Source organism: Salmo trutta, chromosome 5, assembly GCF_901001165.1.
Source record: "Salmo trutta chromosome 5, fSalTru1.1, whole genome shotgun sequence".
Classification (NCBI taxonomy): Eukaryota; Metazoa; Chordata; class Actinopteri; order Salmoniformes; family Salmonidae; genus Salmo; species Salmo trutta.
The window spans coordinates 52544954-52561041 of NC_042961.1; the positions used below are offsets into that span (position 1 = coordinate 52544954).

General features: G+C 42.6%; 1 protein-coding gene across 1 annotated transcript; it reads right to left on the reverse strand.

The window, feature by feature from the left end:
- Positions 1-11490: 11490 nt before the first annotated feature.
- LOC115194474 (GTPase IMAP family member 7-like) lies at positions 11491-15781 on the reverse strand. The gene is made up of 2 exons (XM_029754192.1): positions 15476-15781; positions 11491-13272 (listed from the first exon to the last, which is right to left on the reverse strand). Exons 1-2 carry the CDS (start codon positions 15489-15491, stop codon positions 12158-12160), a joined length of 1131 nt encoding a protein of 376 aa, XP_029610052.1. The 5' UTR covers positions 15492-15781; the 3' UTR covers positions 11491-12157.
- Between the last annotated feature and the right edge of the window lie 307 nt (positions 15782-16088).

A 16088-nucleotide genomic window follows, 5' to 3' on the forward strand; every position in this document is an offset into this window, starting at 1 on the left:
AGCCAACGAGAGCTTGGGTAATCCAAAAGTTACGTTACTGATTACACTTTTGGACAGGTAACTAGTAACTGTATGGATTACATTTAGAAAGTAACCTACCCAACCCTGATTATATGAAACTCTCCCTTGGTCTCTTCTGACTCCAACCTGACCAAAACTCCACCATCTTCTCCTACCTGCTTGGTTGAACAAGTGATGTAGCCTACTTTACATTTAACACAATGGTTGTGATGCCACTGATATTTTTAGGCTTATATTATTGTTACAGTGTTTACATTTCAACAAGTCTTTTATAGTTATTTCTGTCTCTCTGAGAGTGAACAACAGTCCAAATGGCTCAGCAGGGAGCTTCAAAGATGGACAACTGACCAAGACCTCCACTACAGGTGGGTTAAAACTAAAAGGTTTTGATAAACATCAAGTCCTGTAAGAAAATGTACACCAGTGAACACTCCTACAACCATCACTTAATGCATGTGTAATATGGTTTGAGGAAAACATTCTGTCTCTCTGTAATGTGTAATGTAGCCTACTTTTTCAAGCAGAAATTTGCATCCTGTAGCACAAACTCAAAAAAGTTCTGGAACACTGTAAAGTCCATGGAGAATAAGAGCACCTCCTCCCAACTGCCCACTGCACTGAGGCTAGGAAACACTGTCACCACTGATAAATCCACTATAATTGAGAATTTCAAAAAGCATTTTTCTACGGCTAGCCATGCTTTCCACCTGGCTATCCCTACCCCGGTCAACAGCCCTGCATCCCCCACAGCAACTCGCACAAACCTCCCCCATTTCTCTTTCTCCCAAATCCAGTCAGCTGATGTTCTGAAAGAGCTGCAAAATCTAGACCCCTACAAATCAGCCTAGCCTCTACCAGGCTAGACAACCTGGACCCTCTCTTTCTAAAATTATCTGCCGAAATTGTTGCAAAGCCTATTACTAGCCTGTTCAAACCTCTTTCATATCGTCTGAGATTCCCAAAGATTGGAAAGCTGCAGCGGTCATCCCCCTCTTCCCTTTTTTCATTCAACTTTTTCACCCCGGAGGTTTTATCTGGACATGGTTCGTCAGGACTTCAAACAGCCGAAGCTAAGTAACATTAACATGATGCCTTCTAATTGCAGTCGTTGTACTTATAATATACAGGAGAACGATCGCCTTACGGCGAGGATAGCTGTGCTGCAAGCCCAGCTTCAGACGCAATCGTTAGGCAAGGGCAATTTCAGTGTAGGAAAGGATGAAACAGCGTCTGTGCCACCAGTAAGTACAGATAGTAACGTTAGCATAAACCCCCTCGCACGTTCCCCGCAGCCGGACAACTTTCTCAGGGAAACGCTGTAGGAATGCTCAACCGGTGTCGATTATTCAGCCGACAGAAACTTTCAACCGGTTCTCCCCATTAAGCGAGTCGGAGTCGGAGGCCGAAACTTCTCTGGTCTCTGCTCCTCCCGTTATGGGGTCTGAGACGCCGAAGCCTCTCACCATTACCTCTGACAAATTGAAAACCCTTGTCATTGGAGACTCCATTACCCACAGTATTAGACTAAAAACTAATCATCCAGCGATCATACACTGTTTACCAGGGGGCAGGGCTACCGACGTTAAGGCTAATCTAAAGACGGTGCTGGCTAAAGCTAAAATTGGCGAGTGTAGAGAGTATAGAGATATTGTTATCCACGTCGGCACCAACGATGTTAGGATGAAACAGTCAGAGGTCACCAAGCGCAACATAGCTTCAGCGTGTAAATCAGCTAGAAAGATGTGTCGGCATCGAGTAATTGTCTCTGGCCCCCTCCCAGTTAGGGGGAGTGATGAGCTCTACAGCAGAGTCTCACAACTCAATCGCTGGTTGAAAACTGTTTTCTGCCCCTCCCAAAAGATAGAATTTGTAGATAATTGGCCCTCTTTCTGGGACTCACCCACAAACAGGACCAAGCCTGGCCTGTTGAGGAGTGACGGACTCCATCCTAGCTGGAGGGGTGGTCTCATCTTATCTACGACAGGGCTCTAACTCCTCTAGCTCCACAATGAAATAGGGTGCAGGCCAGGCAGCAGGCTGTTAGCCAGCCTGCCAGCTTAGTGGAGTCTGCCACTAGCACAGTCAGTGTAGTCAGCTCAGCTATCCCCATTGAGACCGTATCTGTGCCTCGATCTAGGTTGGGCAAAATTAAAGATGGCGGTGTTCGCTTTAGCAATCTCACTAGTATAAAGACCTCCTCCATTCCTGCCATTATTGAAAGAGATTGTGATACCTCACATCTCAAAATAGGACTACTTAATGTTAGATCCCTCACTTCCAAGGCAGTTATAGTCAATGAACTAATCACTGATCATAATCTTGATGTGATTGGCCTGACTGAAACATGGCTTAAGCCTGATGAATTTACTGTGTTAAATGAGGCCTCACCCCCTGGTTACACTAGTGACCATATCCCCTGCGCATCCCGCAAAGGCGGAGGTGTTGCTAACATTTATTATAGCAAATTTAAATTTACCCCCAAAAAAACAACAACGACGTTTTCGTCTTTTGAGCTTCTAGTCATGAAATCTATGCAGCCTACTCAATCACTTTTTATAGCTACTGTTTACAGGCCTCCTGATCCATATGCAGCGTTCCTCACTGAGTTCCCTGAATTCCTATCGGACCTTGTAGTCATCGCAGATAATATTCTAATTTTTGGTGACTTTAATATTCACATGGAAAAGTCCACAGACCCACTCCAAAAGGCTTTCGGAGACATCATCGACTCAGTGGGTTTTGTCCAACATGTCTCTGGACCTACTCACTGCCACAGTCATACTCTGGACCTAGTTTTGTCCCATGGAATAAATGTTGTGGATCTTAATGTTTTTCCTCATAATCCTGGACTATCGGACCACCATTTTATTACGTTCGCAATCGCAACAAATAATCTGCTCAGACCCCAACCAAGAAGCATTTAAAGTCGTGCTATAAATTCTCAGACAACCCAAAGATTCCTTGATGCCCTTCCAGACTCCCTCTGCCTACCCAAGGACGTCAGAGGACAAAAATTAGTTAACCACCTAACCGAGGAACTCAATTTAACCTTGCGCAATACCCTAGATGCTGTTGCACCCCTAAAAACTAAAAACATTTGTCGTAAGAAACTAGCTCCCTGGTATACAGAAAATACACGAGCTCTGAAGCAAGCTTCCAGAAAATTGGAACAGAAATGGCGCCACACCAAACTGGAAGTCTTCCGACTAGCTTGGAAAGACAGTACCGTGCAGTATCGAAGAGCCCTCACTGCTGCTCGATCATCCTATTTTTCCAACTTAATTGAGGAAAATAAGAACAATCCGAAATTTCTTTTTGATACTGTCGCAAAGTTAACTAAAAAGCAGCATTCCCCAGGACAGGATGGCTCTCACTTCAGCAGTGATGAATTCATGAACTTCTTTGAGGAAAAGATCATGATCATTAGAAAGCAAATCACGGACTCCTCTTTAAATCTGCGTATTCCTCCAAAGCTCCGTTGTCCTGAGTCTGCACAACCCTGCCAGGACCTAGGATCAAGGGAGACACTAAAGTGTTTTAGTACTATATCTCTTGACACAATGCTGAAAATAATCATGGCCTCTAAACCTTCAAGCTGCATACTGGACCCTATTCCAACTAAACTACTGAAAGAGCTGCTTCCTGTGCTTGGCCCTCCTATGTTGAACATAATAAACGTCTCTCTATCCACCGGATGTGTACCAAACTCACTAAAAGTGGCAGTAATAAAGCCTCTCTCGAAAAAGCCAAATCTTGACCCAGAAATTATAAAAAACTATCGGCCTATATCGAATCTTCCATTCCTCTCAAAAATTTAGAAAAAGCTGTTGCGCAGCAACTCACTGCCTTCCTGAAGACAAACAATGTACACGAAACGCTTCAGTCTGGTTTTAGACCCCATCATAGCACTGAGACTGCACTTGTGAAGGTGGTAAATGACCTTTTAACTTGTTATGGATAGGGGGCAGTATTTTCACGGCCGGATAAAAGACATACCCGATTTAATCTGGTTATTACTCCTGCCCAGAAACTAGAATATGCATGTAATTAGTAGCTTTTGATAGAAAACACTCCAAAGTTTCTAAAACTGTTTGAATGGTGTCTGTGAGTATAACAGAACTCAAATGGCAGGCCAAAACCTGAGAAGATTCTGTACAGGAAGTACCCTGTCTGACCATTTCTTGGCCGCCTTTGTCATCTCTATCCAAAACAGGGGATCTCTACTGTAACGTGACACTTTATAAGGCTCCCATAGGCTCTCAGAAGGCGCCAGAACGTTGAATGATGACTTTGCAGTCTCTGGCTGAAAAACAGTAGCGCATTTGGATAGTGGTCGATCTGAGAACAATGAGACGGGCGCACGCGTGCACGAGACGACTCCATGTTTACATTTTCAGTCTTTGAACGAAAACAGGGTTTCCCGGTCGGAATATTATCGCTATTTTTCGAGAAAAAAAGCATAAAATTGATTTTAAACAGCGTTTGACATGCTTCGAAGTACTGACATTTTTTGTCACGATACGCGCCGGGCGCATCACCCTTCGTTACCCTTCGGATAGTGTCTTGAACGCACAACAAAACGCCGCTATTTGGATATAACTATGGATTATTTGAAACCAAAACAACATTGGGTGATGAAGTAGAAGTCCTGGGAGTGCATTCTGACGAAGAACAGCAAGGGTAATCCAATTTTTCTTATAGTAAATCTGAGTTTGGTGAGTGCCAAACTTGGTGGGTGTCAAAATAGCTAGCCATGATGGCCGGGCTATCTACTCAGAATATTGCAAAATGTGCTTTCACCGAAAAGCTATTTTAAAATCGGACACCGCGATTGCATAAAGGAGTTCAGTATCTATAATTCTTAAAATAATTGTTATGTTTTTTGTGAACGTTTATCGTGAGTAATTTAGTAAATTCACCGGAAGTGTTCGGTGGGAATGCTAGTTCTGAACGTCACATGCTAATGTAAAAAGCTGGTTTTTGATATAAATATGAACTTGATTGAACAAAACATGCATGTATTGTATAACATAATGTCCTAGGAGTGTCATCTGATGAAGATCATCAAAGGTTAGTTCTGCATTTAGCTGTGGTTTTGTTTTTTGTGACATTATATGCTAGCTTGAAAAATGGGTGTCTGATTATTTCTGGCTGGGTACTCTCCTGACATAATCTAATGTTTTGCTTTCGTTGCAAAGCCTTTTTGAAATCGGACAGTGTGGTTAGATAAAGGAGAGTCTTGTCTTTAAAATGGTGTAAAATAGTCATATGTTTGAAAAATGGAAGTTTTCGGATTTTCGAGGAGTTTGTATTTCGCGCCACGCCCATCATTGGATATTGGAGCAGGTGTTCCGCTAGCGGAACGTCTAGATGTAATGATGTCAGACCAAGGTTCTGCGTCTGTCCTCGTGCTTCTAGATCTTAGTGATGCTTTTGATACCATCGATCACCACATTCTTTTGGAGAGATTGGAAACCCAAATTGGTCTACATGGACAAGTTCTGGCCTGGTTTAGGTCTTATCTGTCGGAAAGATATCAGTTTGTCTCTGTGAATGGTTTGTCCTCTGACAAATCAACTGTAAATTTCGGTGTTCCTCAAGGTTCCGTTTTAGGACCACTATTGATTTCACTATATATTTTACCTCTTGGGGATGTCATTCGAAAACATAATGTTAAATTTCAGTGCTATGCAGATGACACACAGATGTACATTTCAATGAAACATGCTGAAGCCCCAAAATTGCCCTCGCTAGAAGCCTGTGTCTCAGACATAAGGAAGTGGATGGCTGCAAACTTTCTACTCTTAAACTCGGACAAAGCAGAGATGCTTGTTCTAGGTCCCAAGAAACATAGAGATCTTCTGTTGAATCTGACAATTAATCTGAATGGTTGTACAGTCGTCTCAAATAAAACTGCGAAGGACCTCGGCGTTACTCTGGACCCTGATCTCTCTTTTGAAGAACATATCAAGACTGTTTCAAGGACAGCTTTTTTCCATCTACGTAACATTGCAAAAATCAGAAACTTTCTGTCCAAAAATGACGCAGAAAAATGTATCCATGCCTTTGTTACTTCTAGGTTGGACTACTGCAATGCTCTACTTTCCGGCTACCCGGATAAAGCACTAAATAAACTTCAGTTAGTGCTAAATACGGCTGCTAGAATCCTGACTAGAACCCAAAAATTTGATCATATTACTCCAGTGCTAGCCTCCCTACACTGGCTTCCTGTTAAGGCAAGGGCTGATTTCAAGGTTTTACTGCTAACCTACAAAGCATTACATGGGCTTGCTCCTACCTATCTTTCTGATTTGGTCCTGCCGTACATACCTACACGTACGCTACGGTCACAAGACGCGGGCCTCCTAATTGTTCCTAGAATTTCTAAGCAAACAGCTGGAGGCAGGGCTTTCTCCTATAGAACTCCATTTTTATGGAATAGTCTGCCTACCCATGTGAGAGACGCAGACTCAGTCTCAACCTTTAAGTCTTTACTGAAGACATATCTCTTCAGTAGGTCCTATGATTAAGTGTAGTCTGGCCCAGGGGTGTGAAGGTGAACGGAAAGACTGGAGCAACGAACCGCCCTTGCTGTCTCTGCCTGGCCGGTTTCCCCTCTTTCCACTGGGATTCTCTGCCTCTACCCCTATTACGGGGGCTGAGTCACTGGCTTACTGGTGTTCTTCCATGCCGTCCCTGGGAGGGGTGCGTCACTTGAGTGAGTTGAGTCACTGACGTGGTCTTCCTGTCTGGGTTGGCGCCCCCCCCCCTTGGGTTGTGCCATGGCGGAGATCTTTGTGGGCTATACTCGGCCTTGTCTTGGGGGCTGTGCTTTGGCAAAGTGGGTGGGGTTATATCCTACCTGTTTGGCCCTGTCTGGGGGTTTCATCGGATGGGGCCACAGTGTCTCCTGACCCCTCCTGTCTCAGCCTCCAGTATTTATGCTGCAGTAGTTCATGTGTCGGGGGGCTAGGGTCAGTCTGTCACATCTGGAGTATTTCTCTTGTCTTTTCCGGTGTCCTGTGTGAATTTAAGTATGCTCTCTCTAATTCTCTCTTTCTCTCTTTCTTTCTTTCTCTCTCTCGGAGGACCTGAGCCCTAGGACCATGCCTCAAGACTACCTGGCTTGATGACTCCTTGCTGTCCCCAGTTCACCTGGCCATGCTGCTGCTCCAGTTCCAACTGTTCTGCCTGCAGCTATGGAACCCTGACCTGTTCACCGGACATGCTACCTGTCCCAGACCTGTTGTCCCAGACCTGCTGGAACCCTGACCTATTCACCAGACATGCTACCTGTCCCAGACCTCCTGTTTTCAACTCTCCAGAGACAGCAGGAGCAGTAGAGATACTCTCAAAGATCGGCTATGAAAAAGCCAACTGACACTTACTCTTGTGTTACTGACTTGTTGCACCCTCGACAACTACTCTGATTATTATTATATGACAATGCTGGTCATTTATGAACATTTGAACATCTAGGCCATGTGCTGTTATAATCTCCACCCGGCACAGCCAGAAGAGGACTGGCCACCCCTCATAGCCTGGTTCCTCTCTAGGTTTCTTCCTAGGTTTTGGCCTTTCTAGGGAGTTTTTCCTAGCCACCGTGCTTCTACACCTGCATTGCTTGCTGTTTGGGGTTTTAGGCTGGGTTTCTGTACAGCACTTTGTGATATCAGCTGATGTAAGAAGGGCTATTTAAATACATTTGATTTGATTTGATTCAAAGGGGGAGACACTCTAGACCCAAACTGCTTGAGACCTATATCTATCCTACCCTGCCTTTCTAAGGTCTTCGAAAGCCAAGTTAACAAACAGATTACGACCATTGCGAATCCCACTGTACCTTCTCTGCTATGCAATCTGGTTTCAGAGCTGGTCATGGGTGCACCTCAGCCACGCTCAAGGTCCTAAACGATATCATAACCGCCATCAATAAGAGACATTACTGTGCAGCCGTATTCATCGACCTGGCCAAGGCTTTCGACTCTGTCAATCACCACATTCTTATCGGCAGACTCAACAGCCTTGGTTTCTCAAATGATTGCCTCTCCTGGTTCACCAAATACCTATCTGATAGAGTTCAGTGTGTCAACTCGAAAGGCCTGTTGTCCGGACTTCTGGCAGTCTCTATGGGGGTGCCACAGGGTTCAATTCTCAGACTGACTCTCAGTCGCACCATTGGAAGACATAGCTTGGACTGTAGCCAACAAAAGCCTATTCCAGGGATCCATCAAATACATTTGGTGTGTCATCATAGTGGTCTCTGATTTATGGTCAGACTCGCTCACCTTGAACAAATTAAAACTTGTGCCTTTTTTCAATTCTGATTTGAATGTCAGTGAGAAAACAAAGAAGTGTCAAATACTTTTTCTCCCCCGCAAACCTCCTTTCTGAATTTAAAAGTAATCCTCGAATTAATCATCTAGTTTTTCAAAAGTATCTGTAATCTCATTACAATATTTTTTTCTGGTAAAGTAACGGATTACAGTTTCTTGTAATCCCTTACATGTAATGGGTGTCATGTAATCTGTTACTCCAAGCCAACATAGAACCAGCAGATATCCCTATATATCAATGATGACAGTAGATATCCCTATATATCAATGATGACAGTAGATATCCCTATATATCAATGATGACAGTAGATATCCCTATATATCAATGATGACAGTAGATATCCCTATATATCAATGATGACAGTAGATATCCCTATATGTCAATGATGACAGTAGATATCCCTATATGTCAATGATAACAGTAGATATCCCTATATGTCAATGATGACAGTAGGTGGCAATGTATAGCCATTAACAGACAAGGCAGACTTTTAAATAGCTCAGTTCAGTTTTCCTTATTCAATCTTGTTCTAAGGGCAGGTCTGCCTCCAGAGCAGAATTAATGTGATTGTTTGAATGAAAGCTCAACAGTCAGTGGGTGGAGCTTACAGCAACCTCAGAGTCAAAAGGAAAAAGGCCTCACTAGGAGACATGTTGGTGGTGGCCTGGTGGAACCAGACAGATCACTAGGCTAGGTTAATGGTGGGTGAGGAGCATAACACATGGGTTTCCACACATAAGGGACTAATCCCAAATGTACCCCTAAACCCATTCAAACTCAACTCTGGATCTTGATGCCAGTTCCACTGCATTTTTCATTGTTCCTCTCTAATCAGGGACTGATTTAGACCTGGGACACCAGGTGTCTTCAATGAATTATCAGGTAGAACAGAAAACCAGCAGGCTCCGGACCTCATAGTGTAAGAGTTGAAAACCCCTACACCCTATGTACTTGTAGAGATCTGACTGGATTTGACAGGTTTAAGAAATAAGGTAATAACTCTACCTTGCCCTGGAAGTACACCATAATGCTTATACCAATTAATTTCCCTTGAGGCAGAGCTCCTTTTATAAATAGATGGCTGGAACTGATTTCTTAAACTCAACCAATCACATTTCTTACCTAAACTTACCTTAGTTTCGGCCCTCGAGATAGAGTTGCCAATTATTATTATTTTTTCAATAACAACCATACATAAAAATACAGACACACACAAATTTGAACAAATATTAATGACATCACATCTGTTCAGACCCACATGTTCCCACTACAACCACACACATCACGTATGTCTCAAGCACACTCCCCCTCATCTTTCATCCCCTGGAACTTTTTCTCCGTTGCCCACACCTTTTCAATATTTAAATAATACATTTGATTCATTCACTGTTGTAGTGATGGCGGATCATTTGATTTCCAGTTTTTAAAATCTTTGACGAGATACCCCATTGGGTATCTTACCGCACCCTCATATGCCATGTTTTGAAATATGCAGACAGATGGATTAAAAATCAACTCTAATCTGCTATACCTCGGCTCTCTCTCTTATACTTTCGATAATTGCATTTTGTAATGTACACAGAAATATCCAACAGATTGTGAACAATTAGCCCTGTAGCACTCACCTCTGTCATCATGAAGTGCTTTGAGAGACTAGTCAAGGATCATATCACCTCCATCTTACCTGTCACCCTGGACCCACTCCAATTTGCTTACTGCCCCAGTAGGTCCACAGACGATTCAATCGCTATCACAGTGCACACTGCCCTGTCCCATCTGGACAAGAGGAATACCTATGTAAGAATGCTGTTAATTGACAATAGCTCAGCATTCAACACCATAGTACCCTCCAAGCTCATCATTAAGCTTGAGGCCCTGGGCCTGAACCCCGCCCTGTGCAATTGGGTCCTGGACTTCCTGACGGGCCGCCCCCAGTTGGTGAAGGTGGGAAACAACACCTCCACTTCGCTGATCCTCAAACCTGGGGCCCCAACAGGGGTGCGTACTCAGCCCCGTCCTGTACTCCCTGTTCACCCATGACTGCGTAGCCAAGCAAGCCTCCAACTCAATCATCAAGTTTGCAGACGACACAACAGTAGTAGGCTTGATTAGCAACAACAACAAGACAGCCTACAGGGAGGAGGTGAGGGCTCTGGGAGTGTGGTGCCAGGAAAATAACCTCTCACTCAACGTCAACAAAGCAAATGAGATGATCGAGGACTTCAGGAAACAGCAGAGGGAGCATCCCCCATCCACATCGACGAGACAGCAGTGGAGAAGGTGGGAAGTTTTAAGTTCCTAGGCGTACACATCACTGACAAACTGAAATGGTCCACCCACACAGACATTGTGGTGAAGAAGCGCAACAGCGCCTCTTCAACCTCAGGAGGCTGAAGAAATGTGTCTTGTCACCTAAAACCCTCACAAACTTTAACAGATCCACAATTGAGAGCATCCTGTCGGGCTTTATCACCGCCAGGTATGGCAACTGCACCGCCCACAACCGCAAGGCTCTCCAGAGGGTGGTATGGTCTGCACAACGCATCACCGGGTGCAAACTACCTGCCCTCCAGGACACCTACAGCACCCGATGTCACAGGAAGGCCAAAAAGATTGTCAAGGACAACAACCATCTGAGCCACTGCCTTTTCACCCCGCTATCATCCAGAAGGCAAGGTCAGTACAGGTGCATCAAAGCTGGGACCGAGAGACTGAAAAACAGCTTCTATCTCAAGGCCATCAGACTGTTAAATTGCCACCACTAGCACAGAGAGGCTGCTGTCTATATACACAGACTTGATATCATTGGACACTTTAATAAATGGAACACTAGTCACTTTAATAATGTCACTTTAATAATGTTTACATATCTTGCATTACTCATCTCATATGTATATACTGTATTCTATACTATTCTACTGTAGCTTAGGCTATGCCGCTCTGACATTGCTCGTCCATATATTTATATATTCTTAATTCCATTCCTTACTTAGATTTGTGTGTATTGGGTAGATGTTGTGAAATTGTTAGATATTTCTTGTTAGATATTGCTGCACTGTCGGAACTAGAAGCACAAGCATTTCGCTACACCCACAATAACATCTGCTAAACATGTGTATGTGACCAATACAATTTCATTTGAGCTCTTTTATTGTTTTTGCAAGCAATTATAATAAACAGAGTATGGAATACAAGCCAGAACACAATCCTACTGTAATCATTTAAAAGAGTAAATAAAAAATGTATCAAAGTAGTCATATAAAAAGTAATTAAGGTTTTTTGTAAATAAAGTCAATATTTCTACAATTGAGGTGATGTCACTGACTATTAGGTTATTAGGCTGTAAAAAGGGAAACCCTGATATCAAATCTATGCCTTGGGAAATACGATTTTATGAGCCACTTCTCTATCTCCAGTTCTTTCAACTCATACAATGTTAGAATGACATGTTATATATGTGTTATTTTACTCATTACATAATTTACATTGCTAATTTAAAATAATTACAATTCAAAAAATTCAAACATTTGCTACTGTTATTCTGTAAAACATTGAAATAAAAAATGCGCTACTGTAATTCGGTTAACTTTGAAATCAAACATTTTCTACTGTAATTATGTTTAAACAATGACATGTTATAAGGTTTGATTTGTCTGAAACGTTTATTATTTGTTTGAACAGTTTTTCTTCTTCTGTCATATAGTAGTGGCTGATGTGTTTAGTAAACTATTGAAACACAGGTTGTTAACACTCATTCACTCATTTCACCTGTGTTTTCTGAATACCTAGAGTGCTCCTGCTACTTCTTTTCATCACTCAAACTCAGTTTGCTGTACCCCACTGACACACCTCTTACACTGTCCAAAATACCTTTACTCTCCTCCCAGATATACTTACCCACCTCACAGACTGCCTCAGCTGCTTTCTCTGCTGCCTCTCCTGGTGTCTCTGCATCCTCTGCTGCAGCAGCTCCTACCATCCCCCCTCCTATTGCTACCCCAGCAACAAATCCTCCAGCTATGCTTACTGTTATTACTTCTCCTAGTCCTCCTGCTGCAAGTTCAGTTATCATGGGTTTCTTACCAAGTACTGAGCGAACTAATGCTACTGCCCCTTCAACCCCAAGGAAAGCTGCCACTATTGTACCTGTTGCTATCCCTGTCAATTTGATCAGGAGTCTCTTCCACACATTTTCAGTGCCCTGTTTATTGATCTCTTCCGGTGACTTCTGGTCTTTTGACTCCTCTGTAAGACTTTCTATCTCTACTTTTATTTCCCCCTTCACTGCTTGGAGCATCTCGTTGGTGTAGCACCCTCCTCCGTTATCTCTCACCATCTCCTCTATGGTGTTGAGTAGCTCTGCTACTTGGTACTGGTTGTTTTTGTACCGACCCTGCTGACTGTTGTTCCAGAATTCATTATCAATGACATGACAGCGGCCACCACATTTCTCCACAAGCTCACTCAGTTTCTTATTCGTTTTCACAAAATCATCAATGGCTCTATCTTTGAGCTGGTATCCATGAGTGAAGAGAACTGTGGCATATTTGAAGGCCTCTGGTGAAAAACATTCCTCAATTTTTGTAATGACTTGTTCTTCGTGGACTGTGTACCGTTCCACTCTAAGCACAATGAGAAAGGCATGTGGCCCCGGAGCACACTCTACAATAAATTTCAGTAGTTCAGGTTTCAGCTCCTCTTCAGGGATGTTTGTGTCAAAGAGTCCAGGTGTGTCTACTACAGTGATTTTTCTTCCATTGATGATCTTGGTCTTTGTTTCACACTTGTGTGTTTCGGACTTGGCTGAACTGTCTATCTTGAACTCTTCATCTCCTCCTCCAAAGATGGTGTTTCCTGCACTGCTTTTGCCCCATCCTGTTTTCCCCAGCAGCACAATCCTCCTTTGGTTTGACTCTATAGGGAGGAGGGGTTATTATTATGACTTAAATGTATTTTTATGGACATATTGTTTATAGTAATATACATGTATAATCACAAATATCTATAAAGGATCCCATTAATTGTTAACTAATTTCTTGTAAAGAAGTGTACCTTAAATAATACTTTAAAGCTAGAGTCCTTAATATAAAAATAACAATGTCGCACCCCACCTCTGCTTTGGTAAACAGCTGAGGGGTGGGCCCGGGGAAGTGTAATCACTCTCAAATTCATAGAGAGAGTTACTGTCTGACCAAAATCATAGCTTTAACCATGTTTTGAGGATAAACAATATTTGATCACATTTACATTGTTTACAAACATTGGAGTGAAACATGCGTGTACATTTGGGGTTTTGATGGGGTACGACAGTTGAACTAAGCTCATGAGGCTCATAAGTTATATTCGTCAATAATCAATGGATACATATCATTAATTTAAACCTCCAAAAGTAACTGCTGGTTGCCCCTTTAATGAAAATAAGTGCTTAAAAGTTAATTAACAATAACTATATAAATCAACTAAACTACATGACACAATTCCCCCAAAAACTATAAACAATGTATAAGAAGATACTCACTGTCCATCCTTGTCGAACAAGTGCAACATTTTTCTATATGAGTAAACTTAACTATTGGTTTGATCCAAAAGAGTAAAGGAACATAGGAGCTCTCTGAGCAACTCCTGTCTTTCTGTTATATTGTATCTAAAGTTTAAGTTTAAGTTCAGAGAAAATGTCCAACTTTGTTAACTAAATGGATCTTCTTAGATTCTCTCTCTCTATATATATATATATAGAGAGAGTATCTCTATGGTCTCAGCTTCCAGTATTTATGCTGCAGTAGTTTATGTGTCGGGGGGCTAGGGTCAGTCTGTTACATCTGGAGAATTCTCTTGTCTTATCCGGTGTCCTGTGTGAATGTAAATATGCTCTCTCTAATTCTCTCTTTCTCTCTTTCTTTCTCTCGGAGGACCTGAGCCCTAGGACCATGCCTCAGGACTACCTGGCATGATGACTCCTTGCTGTCCCCAGTCCACCTGGCCATGCTGCTGCTCCAGTTTCAACTGTTCTGCCTGCGGCTACGGAACCCTGACCTGTTCACCGGACGTGCTTGTTGCACCCTCGACAACTACTATGATTATTATTATTTGACCATGCTGGTCATTTACGAACATTTTAACATCTTGACCATGTTCTGTTATAATATCCACCCGGCACAGCCAGAAGAGGACTGGCCACCCCTCATAGCCTGGTTCCTCTCTAGGTTTCTTCCTAGGTTTTTGGCCTTTCTCAGGAGTTTTTCCTAGGGAGTTTTTCCCAGCCACCGTGCTTCTTTCACATGCATTGCTTGCTGTTTGGGGTTTTAGGCTGGGTTTCTGTACAGCACTTTGAGATTTCAGCTGATGTACGAAGGGCTATATAAATAAATTTGATTTGATTTGATTTGATTTGATGGTGAGGCTCCTCCTGTACATTTCTCATTTGTATCATTTGTTTCAGGCTAAATACAACATTTTTAATCCCAGGATGAAACTTTAATGTGACTTTTCGGCATCATCATTTGTATCTACTAATTGTATCTACTTCCCCAGAGTCATATGAACTCGTGGATACCTTTTTTATGTATCTGCGTTGAATATGAAGGAAGTTAATAGGTAGTTTCGCAAGATAATACTAACTAGTGTTAACGCTATGATTGGAAGTCTACAGGAAAAGCTAGCATGCTAGCTGTTCCCATAGAATTCCAGTCATTGCACTAATGCTACTTAGCAAAACAAGTTCATCTGACTCTGGGGAAGTAGATAAATGGCCTCACTGCCAAAATCATGAACTATTCCATATAATCCACTAAACCATATACATGTGTAAATGAAAGTATTTTGTTCTTTGCTTCTGTTTCACTCTGCATGCCCAACCCAGACCTAGAACCTGCCACTTTTCCAACTTTTGACAATTAAATATTTGTAGCCCATCCGAGGCTTCTGAAACAACCTCAGGTAATGACCACCTGCACCTCGTTCCTCTAGTCAAGGACTCCATAGTCTAGAAGTCAGTACTCTGAAGATAAGCAATAGTAGCAGAATTAGCCTAGTCCTGATTTAATTAAAGCTCTGACCGGGAAACCGCCCCATAATGTCATCTAAAATATAAAATATGTTCTATTTAACAGACACTCACCAGACAATGAAGACATCTTCTCATAAAGACAAGTATCCTCTTCTCTAATTACAGAATGTGAACTTAAACAATCTGATTAGCTGTGTCTGAAGGTTTTCCGCTATGAGGAAGAGATGGCGTGTTGTATCCTGCATGTGTTATGTCGAATGTGGCTGAATAAAAATCTCTCAAAGTAGTAACTCTTGGTTTGCACATATGAATGTTAGGAGCACAGCATTCCTGAGATAATGTATCTTTGTATAGTGTAGTATTCATCTGTAATGATCCCTCCTTGCCGTAAAGATAAGTGTGACGCGCCCACCCAGGCACATGCGCAGGCACACATGCGCACACGTACACACACACACACACACACACACACACACACACACACACACACACACACACACACACACACACGCACACACACACACACACACGCGCGCACACACACACACGCACACAGGTGAGTCAGACACTTGCCCAGCCCATGCCTGGCTGTTTCACAATCTATCATCATATCCTGCTTTACAGAGAGAGAGATAGAGAGAGGGAGAGAGAGAAAGAGAGAGAGAGACAGGGGGGATTAGAGAAAGAGAGAGGGAAATGAAACTGCAGTAAAAGTGCAGTAACT